This window comes from Protopterus annectens, chromosome 14.part0 (genome assembly GCF_019279795.1).
Source record: "Protopterus annectens isolate FY-2018-M chromosome 14.part0, PAN1.0, whole genome shotgun sequence".
NCBI lineage: Eukaryota > Metazoa > Chordata > Ceratodontiformes > Protopteridae > Protopterus > Protopterus annectens.
The window spans coordinates 1,159,200,078-1,159,224,839 of NC_056748.1; the positions used below are offsets into that span (position 1 = coordinate 1,159,200,078).

At 39.9% G+C, this 24,762-nt stretch overlaps 1 protein-coding gene across 1 annotated transcript in view; it reads left to right on the forward strand.

Annotated features, from left to right (window-relative positions):
- LOC122788829 (steroidogenic acute regulatory protein-like) overlaps positions 1–24,762 on the forward strand; it is a 120,708-nt gene that overhangs the window by 83,311 nt on the left and 12,635 nt on the right. Inside the window, exon 6 of the mRNA XM_044055696.1 lies at positions 6,697–6,790. Coding sequence (XP_043911631.1) covers positions 6,697–6,790 — 94 coding nt within the window. The remainder of the gene's footprint in view (positions 1–6,696; positions 6,791–24,762) is intronic.

Genomic DNA, 24,762 nt, shown 5'->3' on the forward strand with positions numbered 1-24,762 from the left:
GTCTTGAAGAAAACATTTGGATGTAGTGACTCTGCAGTACATATACATTATTAATTTTATCCAGATGTATGCAGAATGGATATTTTTCCATAATTACCAACAAGTGTGAAAACAAGCTCTGGTCAAAAACTGTTAAAAAAGGATGACTGGATCAGACTGTAATCATGATATTGAAACATGACAAAGTATCATAAAATGCGATCAGTTTATATGTTAAATCTCAATCTACCCACAATACTCATGGTGAAACATCGATACTCGGATACTCATGCACACACAGTAAATTGATTCTTACTATATTGAGTAAAACAGCTGTCATAAACCATAGCAAATGGCTCCAACATAATATATTGTCAGGGTGTGAGATCAGTGCAGAAAGGACTGACTGAGGAAAAGTGTACGATATTAAAAAAGTTATTTGGGAAATCCATTATACTGGGAATCATTTACACCATTCATAATTCTTTTTCGTCATATGTAAAACATACTTGCTCATGATTCAGACCTTGGCTTTGGTCAGTAAACCAAATATGTGTTCGCTGGCCACATTTGCTTTATTTCCAGTAAACAGCAATGATCAGCACAACTGTTATGTGACCATTATGTTCCTGTTTTATAAATACCCAGCACTGCAGCACATCAGGGAAATGACCGACACTAAGATGCTGATGGGTGTGAAAAATCCAGAAATGTAATGCTTATAATAACTGTAGATTAAGTACACTAAGAGGACAGCTCTGAAGTTGGCAGCATTTAGGATACTCCTAATATCAGTTGTTAGGGCATCCGCAGTGTATGGACAGAATGTTACAATACCATTTCTTCCAATTCAGTTGTTATATTAAGGATGGGAAAAAACATAAGTTATGTACTTACCGGAATGATATATTTAACTGGTCTTGGTCTGGACACAGGAAAAGTTGGATTGGTCAGCTTGGTGCCCTTTTCCTCAGGAATGACACTCCTCCCAAGCTCCAACTCCTCTCCTATCCCATAAACCCTGGTAGGTACAAGGAGATACTCAAGAGTGAGAACAGATAATAATTAGCTGCATTAGCAATATCATTTAGAAAATCACAAGGAGTCATATAATAAACATATTTGTTAGGAATCCTGAGAAGAACAATATCTCAGGAATTCCTAAAAGTCCCTCAGGAACAATTTGGCAAGTGGAAGGTGGGAGGGATGTTCCAGTGTTCGGACAAAGACCAGCTAAATCTATAGTTCTGATAAGTACATAACTTGTATATTTACTCTGGACACTGGAACAGTTGGGCAGAATTCCAAGCTAATGATTGGTGGCCTAAAGCCAATGAAAATGGTGGCTCCAAAGGAAGAATAAGCCATAGAAGGTGTGCTGAGGCTGCAATGTTTTATGAATGTATGTAAGGCTGACCGTGTAGCAGCTGCCATAATGTCCTGCAAGGGTAAGTTAAGAAGAAAGGCTGCTGATATAGCCTAAGCCCTGAGAGAGTGCACATTAGGTCTAGTGGCCAACGTTTTCCCACAAAAGTGTAACAATAAAGAAATGCAATCACTTAGCTATTTGGAAAGAATGACCTTGTAGCCTTTTTGTCCTTACTTAATAGAGGGGCATGTTGCTGCTTCTAGAATGCTTATAGAAGCCAATCCTTTCCAAAAGCCATATATGGAGCCATAGCCCTGGTAGAGTGAGCCTTAACACTGCCTAGAATAGTTCTCCCTAAATTATCTATGGTATGATCCCAGTTATTCTCATTAGGAATAATGCATAATTATCAACCATGGGATGGTAAGGCAAGTCTCTAACCAAATATTTAGGTTAATTTGAGCAGAAAAAGGGAAATTGGCTTGGCTTTAAATGGCCACAAGGGCAGCTAGCCTAGTACTTACCTATGAACCTATGAACCTTTTAGGAAGCAATGTGACATTAAGGCCCAATCCCATACCCTCATGGCTTCTATGCATAGGAAATAATATTGTGTCCCACCTTGTCTGGTGATGTACCATACCACCACTATGTTGTCTGTGTGGATGGCACTAGCACTCTGGGAGAGCAAGTCATGAAATGCCTGCAGCATTAGGAGGATTGTTGTCATCTCCAGTATGCTGATGTGCAACCTACCCACTTGTTGTGTCTGCCCCCTGGGCTGTCCTGTTTTGATAATGTCTCCCCTTCATAAAAAAATGGAAGTGTCCATCATCACCATAGCTGTAGGTATGGGCAAGTGCCCACTGACAGGTTTTGAATGTTTGTCCAATACAAAATGCTGTTTCTGCATGCACTGGATATTGGGTTGCAATGCTTGATTCCATGAAGTTCTGAGCATCCATTGCAGAATGTTCTAATAAAAGCTGGCATAGGGAACAATCTGGATGGATGCAGCCATGAGGCCTAGCATTTTGAGGATGGCAGTGGTTGTCAGTCTTGGATTCTGGGAAACAGATTACCTCATTCACAACAGAATCAATTCTGTATGTGGGTTGAATAGCTTTCAGCGTGATTGTGTCCACCTGGCAGTCAATGAAAACTATAGACTGTGATGAGTTTAGCTGAGATCTCTGTAGGTTGATTGTGATCCCAAAGAACAGACACATCTGGAGTAAATGCAGTCTTCCTTCTAGGAGTGACTCCTTAATGGGAGCCACTATGAGCCAGTTATAAAGATAAGGGAAAATCCTTACCCCCAGAAGTCATGTGAGTTGCTTCTGGAGCCATACATTTGGTGAACACCTGGGGAGCTGTGTAAGTCCAAATGGCAGGGTTCGAAACTCACAGTGATGGTCTCCTATCTGGAAGTGAAGGAACTTTCATGATGCATTTGCCACCTTAGTCTATAGGTAAGCATACTTGAGGTTCAAAGAGCACATTCAGTCACCTGCTTAGAAGCATGGTAATATGTGGCCATCCAGAACAGCTTCTTCCTCATGTATTGGCTCAGCTGACTTACGGCAAAGGTAGGTCTAAGGTCCTATGTCTTTTTAGGCACCAAGAAGAACCTGAAGTCAAATCTGGACTCTTTCTGGTCTGGTGGGACCTCTTAAATTGTCTTTCTTGTTTTCAAGTGCTTTCACTTCTAGAAGTGCTCTCCTGTTTTAGTGGGGTGATACTTTTGGAGGATGTGATGTCAGTCTCTTGGGCGGTTGCAAAAAGGAAACAGAATAACCTCTGGACATGATTTCCCTTATTCACTTGTCTGGCGTAATGCCTAGTCACATGATGAACCATAGAGAAAGGCATCCCATGATTGCCTTCCAAGTGAGACAGTCAGGTAACTTTCAGAACTCATGCTGGTGGAGTCCTCAGAAGGACCCCTTAGGGCTCTGGTGATATGGACCACCTCTACCTCAGTACTTGTTTGGATCTCCACTCTTCAGCAGGAACCCTTGTCATATTGCTGCTGATTCTGGGGCTGTTGGAACTTTCTAAACCATAAATTCTTGACGCCATTCTGATTTCTCTGAAAGGATCTTTGGGGTGTTGAAAACTTTTCACCAAAAGCAGTGAGCAGTTTGCTCTCCTGCTGACACTAACACAGTCTCTGTTTCACCTTCTGCCCAAAATAAAGAGGAGCAGTCAAAGGAGGAATTGATGAATGCTGCTTTGCAATGGTTCACAGTCAATTAAAGAGAGCTAAGTCTGGTGTCTTATGACCAGGCCTGATCCTGCACCCCTAGCTGCAGTGTCTCTAGAATTATGAAGTTGAAACATGGTGAGCAAAAATATGGAGGATATAGTTACCACATGGGTTTCAAGATGGATCCTCAATTCATTATCAGGCAATATTTCAGAGGCTCTGCATTCTTTTCTGCCAGATGTCTCTGAAATCTTGTCATATGCACAGGATGGATAAGGCATTTCATTGAGAATGTACTAGATGCATACATTTGGTTCCCCAGCATACCCTTCATACTGGATTCTTTATTCAGAGGATGGACAGTCTGAGCATCCTCTGGGATGTCTCTCTTGATGGCAGTGGACACTACTGTGGACACTACTATGGAATCAACAAGAGGTCCCTTACTTCAGTACTGTCTATCCTTGTGAGTCTGCATCACTTTCTCAGGTTTCTGGGGTATGGGCTTGATTAAACTGGATTCCTTCCAAACCTTATTGGACACTAAGTCAACCAGCTTGTTAGGGGTGGCCAACCCAAGCATAAACTTATGGAGACAACTGTTCATAGGGAACATCATAGATGAATTGCTGAAATGCCCAGCATCAACAATGTCTTGGGACAGAATCAACTGTCCTTAATTCTGATCCAACACAAAACTCAAAATCAGTCACCTCTGCATATGAGCCCAAAATGCCCAGCAGCAAATGTGTCAGCACTGACACCACAGTAGCCACCAAGACCAGTGCTGATGTAACCACTGATGCTGAGGGCATCATTATTGATAATGAAGTACCAGTCAGTGTTGAGGAATAGTCAGACCTTCACAAAGGCCAACATTATGTGCTCCCAGTTTAATGAAGTAGGTGCCTGAGCAACCTGCAAGACATGAGAGGTGAGGCTGAAGTAGACCTGGAAGAAAGAAACCTCGACAATTCTTCCTCAGTAAAAAAGCGACCTCTCTGTCTTCTGGCTGCTGAGTTATTTGCTGCTGATGGTTCCTGTCATGGAGGAACTGAATCTCTTGCAGGGGGAGAAGCTGCCAACATCCTTGGTCGGTGGGGGGGGGGGCATAGACACCTTGACTCGAGATATGTTCTTCAATATGGAAACATCTGACTCATCATTCTTGTATTTTTGTCACTCATTTTCTCAGGTCTGGATCCCTTCACAAAGTTTCTATCTTCATCATCTGGTGTCAGCTTGCAACAAGTACTTTCAGGACTAATTTATATCCTATCCATAAGGGTACAGGAATTAATGCGCTTACATATAGAGCGGTCATTATGTGGTAATCCCTAAACAAATCACACGCAAATTGTGAGCCCAGACGGGGAATTTTGTGCACACACTTCTTACATTTTGAAAATTCAGGCTTGGGTTCTTTATCCATTTCCTGGCCCAAGTGTAGGAACACCTATTAACATGAAACAATCTATCAGAAAGAACCAGAAAAAGTGAAGAAAGAACCAGAACAAGTGAAGCTACAATAATGGAAAGTCAGCTTATAAATCAGCTAACAGGAAGTAAATACATGATAGATTTTATTTAAGGGATGAGGAAGGAATAAGACAGAAAGGATGAGGTAGATTAACAAGAGATAAACTAAAATCCAAATCTGGACCCAGATCCAAAGCCTGAAAAAGGCCAGGAAATAAGTTTGAAGGTTAAAAAGATATTCTCTGACTTAAGTCAAAAATGAACACTTATCTGGTAATTGAAAGGCAAATATTTTCCTATGTACTTGAGCTCGGATTGAGGAACGTTAAAACAACAATGTCAGCAATGGGATCTGGAGTGTCTCCTTGCACCAGGGGTTTATGGGATAGTAGAGGGGCTTGAGCTTGTCAGGAGTGTTGTAGCCAAGAAAAAGAGCACCAAGGCATCAAGTCCAACTGTTCCAGTGTCTAGGTAGGACCAGAGTAAATCAGGTGCTTCCTGTTACTTTCATACAATGATATAACAGGAAGGGTTTTAGGTACCCACCAAAAATACAAGAGGCCTCACACCATCTGTAGATTCACAAGTCTGAAGAGATCAAGGAAAACTAACTGTGTAGAAAGCTGGGATGCATATGTTACTATTTCAGAGCAAGCCAGAAGGTGCAAGTCTGAAGAGCACAAGTCTTAAAAACTATTTTATTTATTGTAGTTTAACATGTGGTTAAGCCATATGTTTTAGTGCTATGAAATCTTGTGGGTGCAGCGGTTAGTATTGTCACCTCACAGCAAGATGTCCTCAGGTTTGATTCTTGGCAGGAGTGCCTTCTGTAGAGAGTCTGCATGCCCTCCCTGCAGTTGAGTGAGTTTTAAAGACATGCAGGTAGGTGTGTCTGCCTTCTGAGAAAGTTGGGTGCCGGGCTGGCAATTTGACACTGTAAAAACTCCATTGCCAAAACTTTGTGGACTGATGATCTGCTGTGGCGACCCCTAATGGAGGAAGCCGAAAGACATTGTTAGTACTATGAAATCCTGTAGATAAGAAGAGTCTAGAATTTATATTCAGACCATTAACATAGGAAATTCTAGGCCTTTGTGTCTGGTTTTACAGGTATTGGGAATATGTTTAAAAGGCACATGGAAGGGGATTAACAGTCAGCCATAGAGTCAGGCCATAGAACTGGATTTCATAGTCCTTATTTTTGTTTTAAGTCTGTGACTTTGTACTGGATTGTGATCCTATCATACAGTGTCAATACCAGAGAAGAAAGAAATATTGTGTAATGTACATCCAAGTCACTAGAATATAACAATAAGAAAAGCAAGGCTGGATATAACCTAACAGGATATTAACACTTGTTAATCCATCACAATTGTTGTATCCAGACTTCCAAGGTTCAGATTCAGGCAGCTAATTCAAAACTTCAAAGCATAGTGACTGCTTTCCTTTAGAGTAACTGTAGTAGCCCGTAAGAGTTAATGCAGTAGCCTCTAAGTGTTACTCAGGTCTACCTTAAAATGTCTACTTTATACCACAGTATACTAACTAGTTTGATAGTTGTGATTTAAACAGCTTTCGACAGGAATTATGACATAATTACACTACATTTGCCTTTATCTACAAGTATATGTAACAATTTTGCTGTGTGCTTTCTTAACAGGGCAGAAGCTGGACCCTCCTGTGTTGTTTTGGCACCCATGAAAAATGACAAAAATAAAACCCGCCTGACTTGGTTGCTGAGTGTGGACTTGAAGGCATGTTAAACATTTTAATAATTTTTCCCTAACAATATTCTAAGTTGTTTCCATTCAGTCAGGCTGTTAAAAGTAAACAATGATTTTAAAATGTATGTGTTTTCATTGATAAAAGCTTTGTGAAGGCATTATTTTTCTAATCAGTCTTTGCCCCTTTTTGATTTAAGAGCAAGCTATTTTAAGGGAAACATTCATTCCAATTAAACCAGTGGTTCAGTCTGATAATGTTTTTTTTTACTTCAAATACTAACATGAAAAAAATCACATAAACTTCCTTGAGCAAAAAAGATTATGGTTTGACCTCCGCTGTCCGTTCACACAATAAACCAGTTTATTTGTAACACTAGATATTTCTTTGATAATAGTAAACTTTCTTCTAACTTGTGCAGACTGAAAGGACAGTTTTCACACTAGTTATCACTACTGCCGTAGGAACAGTTTCCACACAGCATGTTGCTGGCTTATGATTTTGTAAGCTGATGTTTCATACTATAAGTGTTAGGCACAGTGGTATAACCTTGAATGCACCATAGTGATGTGTTTCTGGTATTTTTTTGTAAATCCTTTCATAAATTTTAAATTCATAATCTATTACAAAAGCATTAAGCAATCTGCTTAACACACACAGCTTGTGAGCTATATCTAAAAGAACAAATCAAAATATTGTAAATTAAGACAGAATCTTATTTTAATGTGGACAGTATTTACATTCCTAGCAAGTGATTGGCTACTTCCAAAAATGCATGTAATCATGAATCTAATGTTTTGTGTAATAATTATTGTTTTAAGATGAACTACTAACCACCCTTGCTATAGTATACATACTTGTTCATTATGGGTATAATTACATTACAGATTTATTATATATGCTACCTAGTTCATAGGTTCATAGGTAGGTACTAGGCTATCGGCTGGGGCCTATACAAGCCAGCAAAAAAGGTACCCTGACTTTTACCACCCAAGAAAATTATTTTCCTGTGCCACTGTCGAGCAGAGCCACAGAGGTGATCCCCAGAGAGAATTTCCATCTTGAAGAGTGCTAATGAGGAGCTTTGTTTGATATAGATAGGTAGTTTATTCCAGAGTATGGGAAGTCTCTGAGACAGGAATCTATCCCTCCGGCATGTTCTGTTTATTGTGGTGACAAGGTTTAGGTCCCTAGAGCATGTAGCTCGGAGGGACTGGGATTTCTTTAAGTGGAGCATGTCCAACAGCTCTGGGTTTGACATAGCTTTGTATGTTAGGCAGAGATCACCTCTGAGTAGGCGATATGCGACGGAGTAAAGCTGGAGTTTTTTGAGACAGTCTGCGTAGGGCCGGTAATCCTCTTTGTGAGGTATTTCTGTGGCCTTTCCAGTTGCTGTAGATGTCTTGTGAGGTACATACCAAAAGGGGCTTGTACTCTATAATGGGTCTAATGAGTGATGAGTAGAGGGGAACAATGACCTCTTTTTTTCTGGATGAGAAACCTTTTGTGATGAGGTGTGCCATGTAGAAGGATTTCCTGACTACTGTGGCGATGTGATTATCAAAGGAGAGTCTACTATCCACCTGTGTCCCAGGGTCTCTTATTACACTTTTGGTGTTAAGTATACTACCACCTATGTTGTAGTTCATGGGTACAGAGTTTTTACCAAAAGGGATGACAATGCACTTTTCGGCATTGAGCTTGAGGCCATGGCTTTGACACCAGGCATCTGTCTCAGTGAGGCCCTTTTGTAGGATGTCCACATCATTAGGAGTTCCTATTATTGCTCCTAGTTTGCAGTCATGTGCGAACTTCATTAGCCAAAGACCTTCTGTGTTAGCCTGTACTTCAGAGAAGTAGACACTAAACAGGAGAGGACCCAGGACTGAACCCTGTGGTACTCCACTTGTCACTGGTCTGAAGTCGGATTTGGAGTCTGCTACTTTCACAGTGTGGGTTCACAGTGAGCCAGTTGGCAACTCATCTTGTGACATAGGGATTTATACCTAGTTTAGTGAGTTTATCTATAATTCCAGACTGGGGGATGGTGTTGAAAGCCTTGGCAAGATCTAGATAGGCTGTGTGAACCACCTTACCCTTGTCTCCGGCTTTGGTGACTGCCTCAAAGAAGTCTATCAGGTTTAAGAGACATGATCTGCCTTTTACAAACCCAAACTGGGTGGGGTCCAGAGTGTGGAGATTAACAATGTCTTTGTTTATAAGTTCCATGATGATACGTTCCATGGCCTTGCAGACCAGGCTCGTCAGGCTAATGGGGCGGTAGTTCCCGGTGTCCGTGGTGGCTCCCCCCTTGTGGAGTGGGATAACCGTCGCTGTGCGCCATTCAGCAGGCACAAAGCCTGAGGTGAGGCTATGACTGAACATGGTACTTAGGTGGGGTGGCAGTTCGTTCTGTAGTTTGTGTAGAACGCAGCCTGGGATGTTGTCTGGTCCCATGGATGCTGTGTTCTTGGCTTTGGAGAGTGTGTTTTTCACCCGTGCAGCCATGATTACAGGAACTTTGCATTCTTCCGGTATAGAGATGGGCTCTTTAGGGGGTGAGAGGGGGGCAAAGTTAGCACTGAACCTATCTGCCAGGATGTTGGCAATATCAGTTAGGTCTGTATATTTAGTGCCATTATGCTGTAACTCAGAGCAGATCTGAGTGTTGCCATTGAGATTCTTGACATAGCTATAGAATGCTTTGTGGCTATCTTTAGAATCAGTGGCGATTTTGTTTTCATAACTAGCTTTGGAGGATTTTATCAGGGATCGTAGCTTCATACTGAGGCTGACCATGGAGCTCCTCCACTCATGGTATTTTACTCTCTTTTGCAACAGTTTCTTCCTTCTGTTGTACAGTTTGTTTATGGCAGGGAACCACCAGATTGGCTTCCTTTTTTTGGAGAATAGCATCTTGGTTCTGTTTGGGATAGCACAATCCATGCACTCATGTAAGTGCTTATAAAGTGCAATTGTGTAGGATTCAGTAGTCGTAACTGTATTGTCCATCTGCATGGGTGTCGTGATGTTCACCACTTCTGTCTTAAGAAGCATGAAATTGGCTTTGGAGAAATGTTTTACCATGGTTTCCTTAATGGGGGGGTGGGGGTAGGATGTGGATATCTAGGGTAATTACCTTATGGTCGGATCGGATCAGTGAGGCTTTGACTTCAGGTGTGGAGCACTGGTCACTCATGTTGGTAATGACTAGATATAGGCTATTGTTGCCCCTGGTGGGGGTGTGGATAAGTTGATCCAGGGCATTGCAGTTTATGAATTCCAGAAAGCGTTGAGCAAAGGAGTTGGTACATGAGTAGTTTTCCCAGTGAATGGTGGGGTAGTTGAAATCGCCCATTATTAGGGTGTTTAGTTGAACCCTAATATTTTCCAGTACATCAAGAAAAGAGGAGTGGGAATCCTGGGGCATCGTGCGTGATCTGTAGCAAGCTACAATTTGTACTGCAGTTTTGCCCAGAGTTAGTTGCACTTGGATAACCTCGGCTGTATTATGCTGAGCAACTAGCCTGGAGGTGTGGATATCCTTAATGAATATGGACACACCTCCGCCTTTGGTGTTCCAGTCCAGGTTACATGGCCGAAAAGTGTGGTATGAGTTATAGCCTGGTAGTGCAGAGGTGCTCTCTGGAGCATTGAACCAGGTCTCAGTCACTGCCCTGATATTGATGTTCTCCATTTTAAGGAGTGCCTTGAGTGAGTGCATTTTGAGATTTAGACTTCTAGCATTGAGTAGCATCACCCTCAGTTTTTGCTTGCCTGTTCCTGTTATGGTGGTGAATTTGTCATTTGAACTTTGCCTAAAAAAGGCACTACAGGGGCGGCAAGAACCTTAGCCAGTATCTGGAATCCCAGGGGTGACAGGTGCAGGCCATCTCTGGCAAAGCCTCGTGGTCTGTCGACCATGTCATCCCAGGCAGACAGATACTGGATCCCTTTAGAATGGCACCAGAAGCTTAGCCAGTTTTTGAAGTTAATCATTTTGTCCTTGTACTGTGGCATCATTCTGGGTGATGGCAGAATGCTACTCAGGGCTAGGGTCATACCTGCCTGGGCTACAAGATCAGAGAGCTCTTCCATGTCTCTTTTCATGTAGTCCATGGAGGTACGTCTCAGGTCATTCACACCAACATGGACAATAACAGAGTCATATTTGTACTTGTTGTGGAGTGACCCGAGTGTGTGGGTTATGTGGCGGATTTTGGCACCTGACAGGCAGCTGACAGTAGCCTTCTCCTTGTTTAGCCTGGTGAGTGGGACATCAGTGTGCCTGACTATACAGTCACCTATGACTAGTGTGTTGGGTACGTTGTTTTGCCTTATTGGCTGTGGTTGAGTGGCACACAGAGTCTGCGGGCTATGTGTCATTTGGGTTGTGTTGGGGGGTGGAGGTTGCTTGCATTTCTGCTTTGGAGGTCTCTGTTGCTTGAGCAGATTATTATTGAGAGCCTCCGTGAATGTTTTTGTGTTTCTATGTGTGGATTTTGCTGGTGTAGATTTAATGAGACTATGTGATGAGTGTGGTGTGGTGCAAGTGTTTACCTTCTCCTCTTGACTATCAAGTTCAGTCTTGATTGGAGAGAGCTTTACCTCCAGTTTGGCTAGATAAGTGCATCTCTCACAGGTTGTAGTGTTGGGTGGCAGGAGGAAAGGGTTGTCTGTGTACATGAGGCAATTTCTACATTGCCCCAAGATGCCCAGATTCATCAGATAGACAGGAGAGAACACTGGGAGCTGACCCTTGGACATGCCTGAATAAAAAACTATTTTCCTCTAGATAAGTGAGGAAAGTGAGTACAAGAGCTGTTTTTCTCTAAACAAGTGAGGAAAGTAAGTACCAAAACTGTTTTCCTCTAGGTAATGAGGAAGGTTGAGTGCTGTAGTAATTAGTAGGTTATTTAGTGCTTACAAGTTCTGAACACGTGCTGATCACAAATAAGCAAATTCAAGTGCTAAAACTAAGAATCTGTATCTGGACTAAACTAGTTACAGGAACGGGGGGAAACAAGTGCAAATGCGGGCTTTTAAATCAGAAAGTTGAGAGAGATGGAAAAACTGCCCAAACGGCCAATAACTACAATTTCTGGGCCAGAACCACTCCTTATGTGGTAGATAGATTACCTAGTGCTTACCACTCCCACTGATAAGCTAGAAGGCTTCCCTCCAACACAGAAAGCTTGGGGGGGGGGGGGCTCAGAAGCTTACATACAGTCCTGGATACAGCAAATCTGATTCTGGACTACACTAGTTTAAGGAAAGGTATATATATATATATATATATATATATATATATATATATATATATATATATATATATATATATACAGAAAAGCAGCTAAAACAGCAGTAAAAACAATTCAAATGCAGTGCAAGCTAGCACACTTGAGTATGTAGCAATGTTAGACCAAACAGTTTTAAAAATGCAATTAAATTAAAAATGACTAAAAACAAGTGCAGAAGGAGTCTATTAGGTAGAATGAGGTAAAGAGATGGGACTGGGGGGAGTGTCCCAGATCAAATCTACAGTGGGGGGCGGGCAACTGCAAAGCCTCCAAATTTAAACAACACAGGAATAGGGAAGGTGGGTATGGGAAAACCAACACCTTCAGCAGAGATCTGAAAAACTATACAGTGAAGCAAAAATAACGAAGTCAGCCAGCAATGATATAAAATTAGGCAAACAACAATTACCAGTCCACAATTCTGAAGTGCCAGAAAAATATACTCAGCTCTATATATCTCCGGATAGTTTGAAGAGCACGCTGTCAGGACACAGGAAGGCTCCAGCAATGATATAAGTTATATAACCTTTACTTAGTGACAATCACTGTGTCTACATGACAGTTGCATTCTTCACTAGTTTATCACTCCCAACTCAAGTTAAATTTACTAAAACATTTGCTAGTGTAGAACTAGTAAAGGTATCATAGTCACCGAACATACGCCTGCTGATCTGATTGTTGAAGGGCTGAGAATATTTTTCTCTTGGGTAAATAATACAGCAGCTAAGTTCCTTTATTATGTATTAAGTCATTACAGACTTTATCAACATAACTGATTGCCAGGTAAACTATATTTTCAGTATCTTTAGATGCATTTTTGAAGGTCTAATAGTTTTCCTATTAGCTTACTGAGCTTCTATGACCAAAGAAAGCATTTATTAAAAGCAGCAGTGCCCAGCTCACCTGAAAGCATCAATCTTTATGCACACTTGAAGAAAGTTCTGTGTATAGTATGGACTACAAGTCCACCACAGTCCGCTTCACTCATACTAATTGCATTTGTGCAGCTTTGTTCCAGTTGGTATACACAGCTCTCTGATAGAGCACCACTTTTTAATATAGTGCTGTCTGCCACTATTTTTGGAAACTGGGCAAGAAAAGCAAGTACAACCAAGTCGAGATGGGCTAACGGGTGTAGCTTGCTGATTTATGTTTTATTTTAAGCTATACATTTTGTGACCGATACTTATGCTGATATGGGAGAAAAAGTATAGGGCAGAAGGAAACCAATACAGTCAAAGGCTTTCTAATTATCAAGACAAAACATACTATCTCAGAGTGCTGCAGCAAACCAGCAGATTACACTGGATGATGAAAGGAAAGAATAGACATTAAAGAATCTGCCATAATAAATTATTTTTAAGGGATCTAACCCAGTCCATTGGAGCAAAGTCATGAATTATTGTCATCTAAAATATTTCTAAATACTTATACTTTCAGAAAAAAAATATATATATATATGGGTCTACTTGATATGGTCGAAACTCATTTGGTCGACGGCTCATTTGGTCAACAACCAGTATTCAAGGCACTTAACAGGGATTTGCCCCCCTCCCCAAAGTTGTGCGACCCTGGAGTTGATAGTTGGGGGGGCACAGCCCCCCACAATGGGGGGTGTGGGGGCGAAGCCCCCCACTAATATTCATTTAATAGTCATTTAAAACATGAACATACAACAAAAACTAAACATTTTAAATGAATATGGGTGGGGGGCTTTGCTCCCCACACCCCCCCTAACTATATATATATTAACTCCAGGGTCGCACAACTTTGGGGAGGGGGGCAAATCCCTGTTAAGTACCTTGAATACTGGTTGTCGACCAAATGAGTTTCAACCATATGAACTGTCGACCATATTAAGTAGACCCATGTATAGATATATATATATATATATATATATATATATATATATATATATAGATATATATATAGATATATATACCTTTGTGTCAGTCAGCGAAATTAAGACCACTGCTAACAGAAAAATGCTAATTTCCCCCACTTCTCTTTCAACATTCTTTTCTCTGAAACAGAGAGGCTGGCTGGCTGAATGCCTGGATCCACCAGCCAGGTCTTTAAGGCATTGGGGACCCAAATCATGTAGTGCTGTGAACATTTGTATTCAACTTTGGAAGTGATTTGGTGCTTCTCAGTTATTTACTACCAGCCATGAAGATCCAGAGAAATATGCTGTCTACTGGAAGTCTAGTCTGTCTCATGGCCGTCACTTGCAGGTCTAGCTGTGAGCAGCACATTTTACTTTTATTTTTTGCCAAGAAGGAGAAATATTTGTCCTGGTAAGTGGTCATAGATGCACATACTAAAGTGGAAAGATCCTCCTTCAGAATTAAATGTTCTACTAGATCAATATTACATTAATAACACATTTTATATTTAGGTCCATCAAGATTCTGCATTTGATCCTAGGACGTCAGCTTAGTACCTGCCAAGTAAATGCTTGCAGTTCCCTCTAATTATCTGTTTTGCACAATCTTTTTTTGTATGAACAATTATGCATCATTTATTCAACACATAATGTGAAATTAAAGATATCGGGGAAAGTCTCCAGTATCACACTGTCTACAGAGCCACTGGGACTCAAGATAAGTGCAGATAACTCCAGCTCTGTGGCATCAATCTATGAAGCCTGAGCCTCCACCCAAACGGCCGGAGTTCGACCAGTGGCTTGTGTGCACTAGAAAAGCCAGGTAGGGGAGAGTACCAGTGAAGTCCTGATACCAGCTCGTCCATCCTTGGAGGAGGAGAAGGATAGCATAGTTGGCGTACTTCGCTGCAAGCAGAGACTTACATGGCAAAAATAGTCATATGTTAAAGATAAAAAAATATATATCACCTTCTCCAAAGAAACCACTATCTCTATTAAAATAAGAGAGCAGCACACACAAGCCTTCACACTAAATCTTCGGCTACTACTTTTCAAGTTATGACACAACTCTAACCTAACCCAGCATAGCCACATCAACACGTAAACCCATTCCAATGAATCGGTGTTATTGTTATTACCACAACGAGATCACTGCTCTCCTCTCCTTCTCCTTTTCAGGAAATGCTACTCCTGTTACATGTCTTAGAACATTTCTTATCTACTAGATTACATTGAGCTGTTACATGCAAATTTCAATTTTTTTGGTGTTTGTAATAATTCTTTTTTATTTTTGCAATAAGATTTTTATTTGCATTTTTGAAAAACACAAACAGTGTTAACAACAGGCACAGTGCAAGTATATGAATATAATTAGTAATACCTGCTTAAACACAAGAACAGACAGTCCACTATAACAAAAGCAAATAATTGCCATCACAATGCAAGTGCTTAGTAGTTTAAACGGGTTCAGGCGTCTAGGCGGTGAGACATTTCCCTGTGGTACATTTGACTGGGGACACATGGCTGAAGTGACATTCAGCTGCAGAGAAATATGGCTGTTTGCAAATTCCCTGTGGGCAAAGAAAAGCATACCCTGCCATGCTCACAGCTTTAATAACCAGATGAATGGTGGCAGAAGAAGTAATGAGTGTTGTGCTCAGTGTACAGTACATACTTATGTAACTACAACATATAGAAGTTTTAGGTAATGTTCCCCAGACACTGTGAAGGGGGGGTAGTTGTGCTCACACTCCAATTATAAAGGCACTGCCCATTGTGCACTGCATTTTTACTGCCGCTGACATGCCCTCTGGTCAGCCTCCTGCTGATGCCTGCCATATTGCCTGCTGTCTCATGTTCCCTTGGGGATCATGGACATTGTTTTCCCCTTGTGCATTTGGTTAATGAAGTTGTGGGCATGGCAGCATATGCTTCTCTTTGCCCACAGGGAATTTGCAAACAGCCATATTTCTCTGCAGCTGAATGTCACTTCAGCCATGTGTCCCCAGTCAAATATACCACAGGGAAATGTCTCGCTGCCTAGGCGCCTGAACCCAGTTCAAACATAGAATAGTGAGAGGCAGTAAGTTAAGATACAGGTATCAAAATATTCAACTGTGATGATATGAATTCAAATAACTAAGACCTATTGCTTTAACTATATACATTATATACATTCGGCTGTCACTAAGTGATAGGATGTTAATAGAAGGAGGTTAGCTGTTATTGCATGAACGAGAGTGAGAGAAAGTGTGGTGGTAAGGTTTCTATTTGTGATCTTTCATGGATTAGATCGAAGGTAGAGATTAGAAATGTAAAGTATATGACCCGGTGTTAAGGCAGGAACGAGAGAGGGGTATAAGGTGGGAGAAAAGTAGAGGTCAACCCAAGGGAGGAGAAAAATATACCTAGGAACAGTATTATTTTAAAACTTCTATAAGGTTATTCCAATATTTTTGAAAATATTTTCTTTTCTTTTTGCTAGTAGTCTTCAGTTTGCTTGCCAATACATATTGAACAGCCATCGACTGGAAGTCTTTCCAAGACATTTTGGATCTGTCTAACCAGTTTAATGTAATGTAAGTTTTAAGTAACGCACAGAGTGTCACAATAATATGTTTAGTCTCAGATTTGAAGGGGCTGGGGAATATGTTTAAAATCGCCATTTCCCAGGATAGAGTTGACTTCATGTACCCCATTTTCTCAAGCTGTGCTCTTAGGGAACACCACAGTTTGTTCACATTTTTACAGGACCAAAATATATGGAGTATATCTGCTACTGAGTTGGGGCAGGTTGGGCAAAGAGGCGAGGTATTTAGGTTAATTTTATTTAGGAATGATGGCGTGTGATAGGCGTTATTGTTTATCATGAGCTGAGTATATAGTAGCTTTTTAAAGGGAGTTAATTTTAATGTTGTGACAATTGCATCAAGTTTTTGGCTAATCGTTATTTCCTTGTTTTGTCTATCCCAGTACTTAGAGAATAGTATATTGTCTTGGTGTTTTATTTTTGTTATTAGTTTATAGACATTTGAGAGCATTTTAGACCTTAAAAGAAGCTGGTCTATTAGAGTCTGATACAGCTGAAATTCTGAGGGGAGAACTGTAATCTTGTCTGTAGCCAGAGATATTAGGTATAATATTTGTTTAATGATTATATAGTATTTTTTATTGGCTGCTAATGAAGTTACGATGGTTTCAAATGGTAAGTCTTTAATTATATAGAAGTCCCAAACTGTATAGTTCTTGATAAGAGGGTAGCTATCGAGATTTAACATGTTGTTACTCAATTTAAAGTTGGGATTTAAATGGACTGGTTGGGCCATCGTTAGGGAGTGTTGCATACCAAGAGATGTTATCAGGTTTTGAAAACCAATGATATTTTTTATTAATATAGGGTGAATTCTGAGATCCTTGAGAGTTTTAGGGTTAAAAAAGATTGACGATCTCGGGTTAATGTTGGATGCACTTATGTGTGCATTGCATATTTTTATCCATAAGGGATTCCAGACATTATTTGAGTGCTGGTAATTAGCTATGTGCACAATACGACTGGCGTTTATTATATGATAATAAGTTAGAAAATCCGGAAGGGCCAGACCCCCTTTTTCTTTGGGAAGTGTTAGTTTAGTGTAACCAATTCTGACATTTTAGGGTACCAAATAAATTTCCCCAGTGCAGTATTCATTTTCGAAAATAAAGTGTTTGGGATATTTTGATTAAGGGCAAAGAAGTGGAAAAGAATTTTGGGGAGGATATTCATTTTTATAATAGCTGCTTTTGAGAGGAGAGACAAGTTTAGATTCTTCCATTTTGTGAGGTCTACCAATACTTTAGACCATGTTTTGTACAGATTGCTATTAATTAGTTCTTGTAGGGGATGGATAAATATTATACCCAAATATTTAAGTGAATAATTAACTTTGATCTTTGTTTCTGGTATAAAAAATTATTTGTGAGCAAGGGGGTTTAGTGGGAAGATTATTGATTTGTTGGGGTTGATGGCGTAGTTTGAGATTTGTGAAAATTTGTCTATAGAGTTAAAAATTTTCCCTAGTTCAGTTGAGGGGAGTTCCAAGTAAATATTTAAGTCATCCGCGAAGGCGGTGTATTTTACTGGTATTTTATATAACTAAACTGAGAGGTGAAATGTTTTTTGGCTTAGCTTTAGCAGTAGTACTTCAAGATAGATGTTAAATAAGTAAGGAGATAGTGGACATCCCTGCCTTGTACCATTTATTATTTGGATTGGTTTGGAGTATTTTTTGTTTATGCATAAAGTAGTAGAGGCCTTAATATAAAGGGTTGCAGCCATTTTGATGAATTCATCAGGAATGGAAAAGCGTTTCATAATTTTAAAGAGAAAGTTCAAGTTTACCCTGTCAAAAGCTTTTTGGGCATCAACAGAGAGAGCATATTTAGGAGATTCGTCGCGCTTTGTCAAATAGGTTATGGCTTCAGTGGATAGAGTATTATCCCAAACATGCCTATTGTTTGTGAAACCTAGTTGGTCATGAGATAGAATATGCGGTAATACATTTTTTAATCTACTTGCTAGAATAGAGGATAAAATCTTTATGTCAAGGTTAATTAAGGCGATTGGGAGATAGTTATTGGTACTGAAGTTATTGTCGATAGATTTTTGAATAAAGATAGTCCTGGAATTATTAATATATAGATCAGATATACCAGACTGGGTTATATGATTATAGACTTTAAGTAAAATGGGGGCTAGCACCTGTTTAAAGGATTTGTAGAATTCTAACACATAGCCGTCTGGGCCTGGGGCTTTACCTGGTTTCAATTTGTTAATGGCCACCAATATTTCATTCTTGGTTATGGGCATCCTTAGTAAATTCATGTGAGTGTCACTTATTGTTGGAAATTGTAGTTCATTTAGGAAACTGTCATTAAAACTTTCTGAATCAAGTGCTTGAGGCCCATAGGTTTCCTCTTACACCTCTTGAAATACATGTATGATTTCTTCATCTGTGAAGAAAGTATGACCCTTATAGTTAATTTGTTTTATTGTGGTAGGAGGGGGTTTGACATTTATTATCCTTGCCAGAATCTTGGAAGGCGTTTGCGCCCATTCGGCATACTTGTGAATAAGTCTGGACTCCATAAGAGAGTATTGGTTTAGGTGTAATTCGTGTAATTGCTTCTGAATGGTGACCATCTGTTTTTCAGTGTCTAAAGATAACTTAGTTTGCAGGTCCAGTTCTAGTTTTCTTAGTTCTGTTTCTAGTGCTAATGCTCGTGATGTAGATTGTTTTTTAATTAGTGAGGCTTTTTGAATAAGGGTACCTCAAAGTAGTTTTAGCTGCCGCCCATTGTACGTCTAGGAGTATATCAGACTTCTCAAAGGAGGTAATTGTCTGTGACAGAAATTCTTGGATTTCTCGATGTAGAATCTTATTGTTCAGGAGGTTTGGATTAAAGGACCAGTTTGAGGGGGTGCAGTTCTCATAGTTAGGTTTGGAGATATTTAAGCTAAGGTTAATTTTGGCATGGTCGGAGATAGTTCTAGGATCGCCGCTGTAAATTATTTCGTAGAAAGAGAAAGATGATGAGATTAAGAAAAAATCTATCCTGGACCAGGATTTGTGGTAGGTTGAGAAGAATGTGTACTTACTAATAGAGGAGTCTTTTCTAAAAAGTTCAAAAGGATCAAACAAGTTAAAATCATCCATTATGTCTCTAATAGTGTTAGTAATATCCATGGGTTGCTTGTTAGTTTTACAGGATCTGTCTAGTTCCGAACTGATGGTCATGTTCCAGTCTCCGCCGAGGATCATTAGATGCTCATAGAATTTTTCAATGAGTGCGTAGATTTCATACAGGAAAGAGGAACGGTGTAAGCAGGGTCCGTATACATTTAGTATAAGTATTTCTCTTTTGTAGGGTGGGATGGAACATGTTAGGTAACACCATCTGCCTTCTGAGTCACAGCCAGTGGTTTTTATTGATCCTTTGAAAGATTGTTTGATAATTATTGCTACCCCTTTGGAGGTCGTGCTATTCCCCGCAGCTATTATTTGTTTTATCCATTTCTTTCTAACGTCATTAACCCATTGATCCTTTGTCATGTGCGTTTCTTAGATGAGAGTAATTTCAAAAGTAGATTTTTGAATTAAGTGGAGTACTAGGTTCTTCTTTCTTTTATTTTGTAAGCCATTTATGTTCCATCAATCTACCGATACCATTTAGACAAGTAATTAGTGAGATGTTAGAGCCAGGTTTTTATTGTTAGGGTTAGAAGAGTTTATGTATAAACGGGTTCTTAGCTTGTAAAGCAATAAGTAACAGGATTGATAGGAGATAAGATTATTATTATATATATATTTTTGTTAAGGTTTGTTTACACCAATAGTAAGGAATAGTGACAGCCATCTCTCTCAGACCACTCCCCTTGCTTAACCACAATCTACTTTTATCTGAAAGAGCTAAGAAAAGACTATTTACATAACTATTATACAAAAAATTCACAACATTCCAAAATCCAACTTACTACACACACTCAGACGTCTTACTCTAAGATAACATTGATTAATTGGATGTTTAGGATGCGATGACAACCAGCATACGTAAAATAACGTGGACAACCTAACCTTCTACAGATGGGCAAATTAGAGTAGTGCTTTTTAATATGATTGTGTGGGTTTGGCCCAATGTAGTACCTCACATTGAGAATCAAACAATAATTATGAATCCCAATTATCATTTCAAAACAATAATATATGATTCATTAGGCATCTGGAGGCGCTATGTGGTGTTTGTAATAATTCTGAGCTGTTATGTATGCTGAACTGCTGTAAAGAGCATCTTCATGGGAGCCTTTACTGTCCTGTATTGTAACTCAATGATTTTGTACTTTGTCTAGATCATTATTATGTTTACTGATTTCATATACTATTAGTGGCCACAGTGGATAGTCTTAATTGAGCTTGTCCAGAACATTGCAGTTGTTACTGTTATTGTTATGTATATTGATTTATGCACCATTATTAGTCATATTGGAGCTTTTCTCCCCAGGCCTTTGCTGAAAATGGACAGACTGTGCAATCGGACTCTCCAGGTAAACAAATATAAAATAAAATAAAAAAGAATTTTTATAATGCAACAAGTCACATGATTGTAATCACTTGATAACAATACATTAATTCACGAGGAAACAGAAGTATAATAAAGTACGATACAACATAATAAAATAGTCTTTGTGTTAAAAGAAAATATTCCTTCATTGTACATAATTTTAGAATAGGTTTTACACTACAAAAGTCACTCAAGCCAGTAGTGGTGGTGGTGATGATTAGCTTTAAATTTTGATATTCAAAAATATTCCCTTTTCTCTGCTAAGCATTAAAGTTATCACCTCTATGATTTGGTTTCATAATTTCAACATATGATAAAGCTCATTTTCTTGCATGTGCTTAGACAAGACATCGGTGTTGATATTCCATTTTATTTCAGAACAATGTATTATAGAATGTTTTCCTATTCATTCTTTTAAACTTCTGTTGCATTTATCTATATAGAAAGGCAGACATAAATTACATGTAAATAATATCTTTAGTGTCACAAGTCATTAGACATTCAAAGTATGCACCTTCTTGTCTTGAGGATTTTATGTTATTATTATAATTATTTCTTGTTTACTTAATTTTACACCTGGCTTCAGATATACCCACTTTGAGCTGCCTACTTGTTTTTTTATTTAAATTAACTAAATGACCCAGGGACATTTTGCATTCCAAACACAGATAGTAGTCATCATGTGAAGCACAGAACACTCCATCAATGATGTAGGTGCTTACATCAGCCTCAAGGGGAGGTTTAGATACCTAACTACAAACCCCCTGATGGCTGCCTGTATGGCAGCTCTCAAGGAAGGAAGGCAATGGCAATTGGGCACAATTAGCGTACAAAAATATATATATATGCAGAGGAATCCCTACTTCCCACATCATTTTCCCACTGTGTTTACCATTTTGAAACATTATACTCTTATTTTTGTCTTGTATGGAAAATGCCTAGAATTAGGCATTACAATACTTTTAAAATAAACAAAATACAAATTCCTTAATCAAGAGATGAACATTACGCTGTGATACACTATGCCACGGTGACTTATAAACTACATCAAGCTGAGGACAATGTAGAAGACTAGCATAATACTCTAATAAACAGCAGGCAGGAGTAACACTAATTTTTGCTGACCACACCACACTGTCTGTGTGCTAATACTGCAAATGGCAGTGGCTCTGACAGAGATATGGCAGACTATGTAGGGGATGAGGTGGCTTGGTCTATATCACAATGTCAAACTTACAAAAGTTCAATGTTTGTAATATCAAAATCTAAAGTCCGAAACCCAACAAAACTGAAAACACAGAACAGTGATTTTTATTCCCTGGGAAAAAAATCGCTGTTCCATGACAAAAAAAAAAAAAATTTTACTTTAAACTTAAACCACTTAAATATGCCAACTCTGAGATCGCACCACAGTGGAGGAAATAGCAATGCCATGAAAATGGCCCACCGATTTTTTTCCCTGGGAAAAAAGTCTATGTGCCGTGGCTTCGCTATTTTCAACGTTCAGACTTTAGGGATTGAGATTACAATGTTCGTACTTGTTTTAGTTTGATGTTGTAATATAGACCCGGTGTGACTAACACAGCTAGGGCAGAATGAATAGACAGAAATTGTAGCAATATTGGGGGGCCTTGCCAGGGAACATGCTGAACAGTCCTGTGGTAGGAGTTTACCATCCATCCATGCATTACTGTCTAAGCACAACAGATTGTAGTTCTTTGGGATGGACAGCTGCACCAACCATGGGAAATAGGCATGACAGCAGATATACATGTAGGGGTTGGAATCCAAAGAGAGCAGAAAGAAGCTATGCTACATATCATCATGGTAGGAGAACCTAGGCCTCCAGTTCAGTAAGCAAAGACTGCGCTGTGAGCACTGCAATGAGGAACAATGCATGTGGACCACATGACCATGTATAACACAGTCTGACACAGCACCACAGCAGTTACATAACAGCATTGCAAAAGGCAGTGTCCATTGCAATGGTGATGCTGGCAAGGGGAGGGGTTGGATGCTATCCAGAATAGACAGTCTTATACAGAAAGATTGATCCATATGTGTTCCCACAAATGTGCAGGAGTTACAAGGGAAACACACAGAAAAATTCATCCCACAGGAGATGCCCTGTGCTCCTGGAGAAGGATAAGGCAGATAGAGCCTTCAGAGATTATCTGTGGCAGGAGATGATACTGAAAACAGATGCTTCAGCTGGACACAGCAAGACAGTGCTATAGGTACATCAGAAGATCACATATATGATCTTCCATGCAAAGATCAGGCCACAAGACATACATTCAGAGTGGTATGCCATAGGGAGTCCTCTCACAAGACATAGTCAACTAACAGAGAGTGAATAGTGCCTTATAACTCTCACTGGAAACACTAACAGGTCACTAATTCCAGGTGGTAGATTATATGTAAGATGCCCCAGGTGAATATTGGCAAATATGAGTCAAATAGCACAGTAGTAGCACTTTTGTCTGATGTATACAGACTTTGCCATGTGCCTTACTGTCACCCAGGAACATCATAGCTTCAGCTATGAACACCTGTAGCACAGCTTATGATTGGCCATTTATCTGTGGAGAATGCAGCAGATGAGTTGTGTGACATGCCATTATAAGCCAACACTAGCAAGCACTTCTCTACAATGTACTCACACAGGCACAGCAAGACTGCAGTGGATTGATCCTGCATAAACAGGCATGTATGTGCTCATAGGCTATGCATATTTCTGGCATGCAGTTGTACATCTAACGCATTATGGTGGGGGATCACATATGTACTTGCCTATAACCAGTTAAGTTATGTATATGCTTTCACAGCTTCCACTGGGACAGCATTGGGAATGTGTGTTTTTGCTGAGCACTGTCTCTGTCCAGTTGATAGCAGTGCTGTGGCTTTATCTCTGAAATACACTTTCTGTGAAGGTATAATGTTGCCCTTTCTTCAATTTTATATGACCATGGACTTGGTAAATATGAGTCAGGAGAGGGGATCTCCCTCTACATGCAGGTGCAGGGGGCAAAAAAAACTTAAGATTATATTCACTTGAAGTGGTTTTCAGAGATTTTTTCATTGGTTTATCCATTGAATAAAACACCTTTGACAAATAATCATGAATTCAAAGGACAAGCAATACAGGTCTGTAGAGGCCAAAGATGATGGCACTGTACACATGGGACAGTCTTAGGACACAGTGGAACTGTCAGCAACACTAACAGTGGAAGGAAACTCTCTCTCCCACATATCTGAGGGAAGTACAGATGCCAGGGATGGCCCTGCTGCATCACCAGTGTTTGCTGGAAGATGTTCTGTGTATGTGGATCCAATACATTCTTCAAAGACAGAAAACAATAAGACAGCAGCCTAGGGGGATACACATGGCATTGGGGAAAGGTGCATTTGCTCCTGTTACCACTGAGATGTATTGTTGTTACATGATGTTTGTGTTATCATAGGCATCAACCAGTGACTGTGCAGGACTGTGATCCATGCACAGGTAGATACTGTTTAAATCATGTCATTCTGCATGTTCATACATGCAGGATCCATGAATACTTCCAACCTTTGCAGTTGGTAGCCGTTAATGGGTCCCCATGGCTGCTTATAAATGGCAGACATAGCAAAGTAGGGGACAGCTGTTGCACACTGTAGGTGTGCATAGTTGCCCTTGCACACATGACTGACTCCACCAGTGCCTCTGCCACTGGCTGTAGCT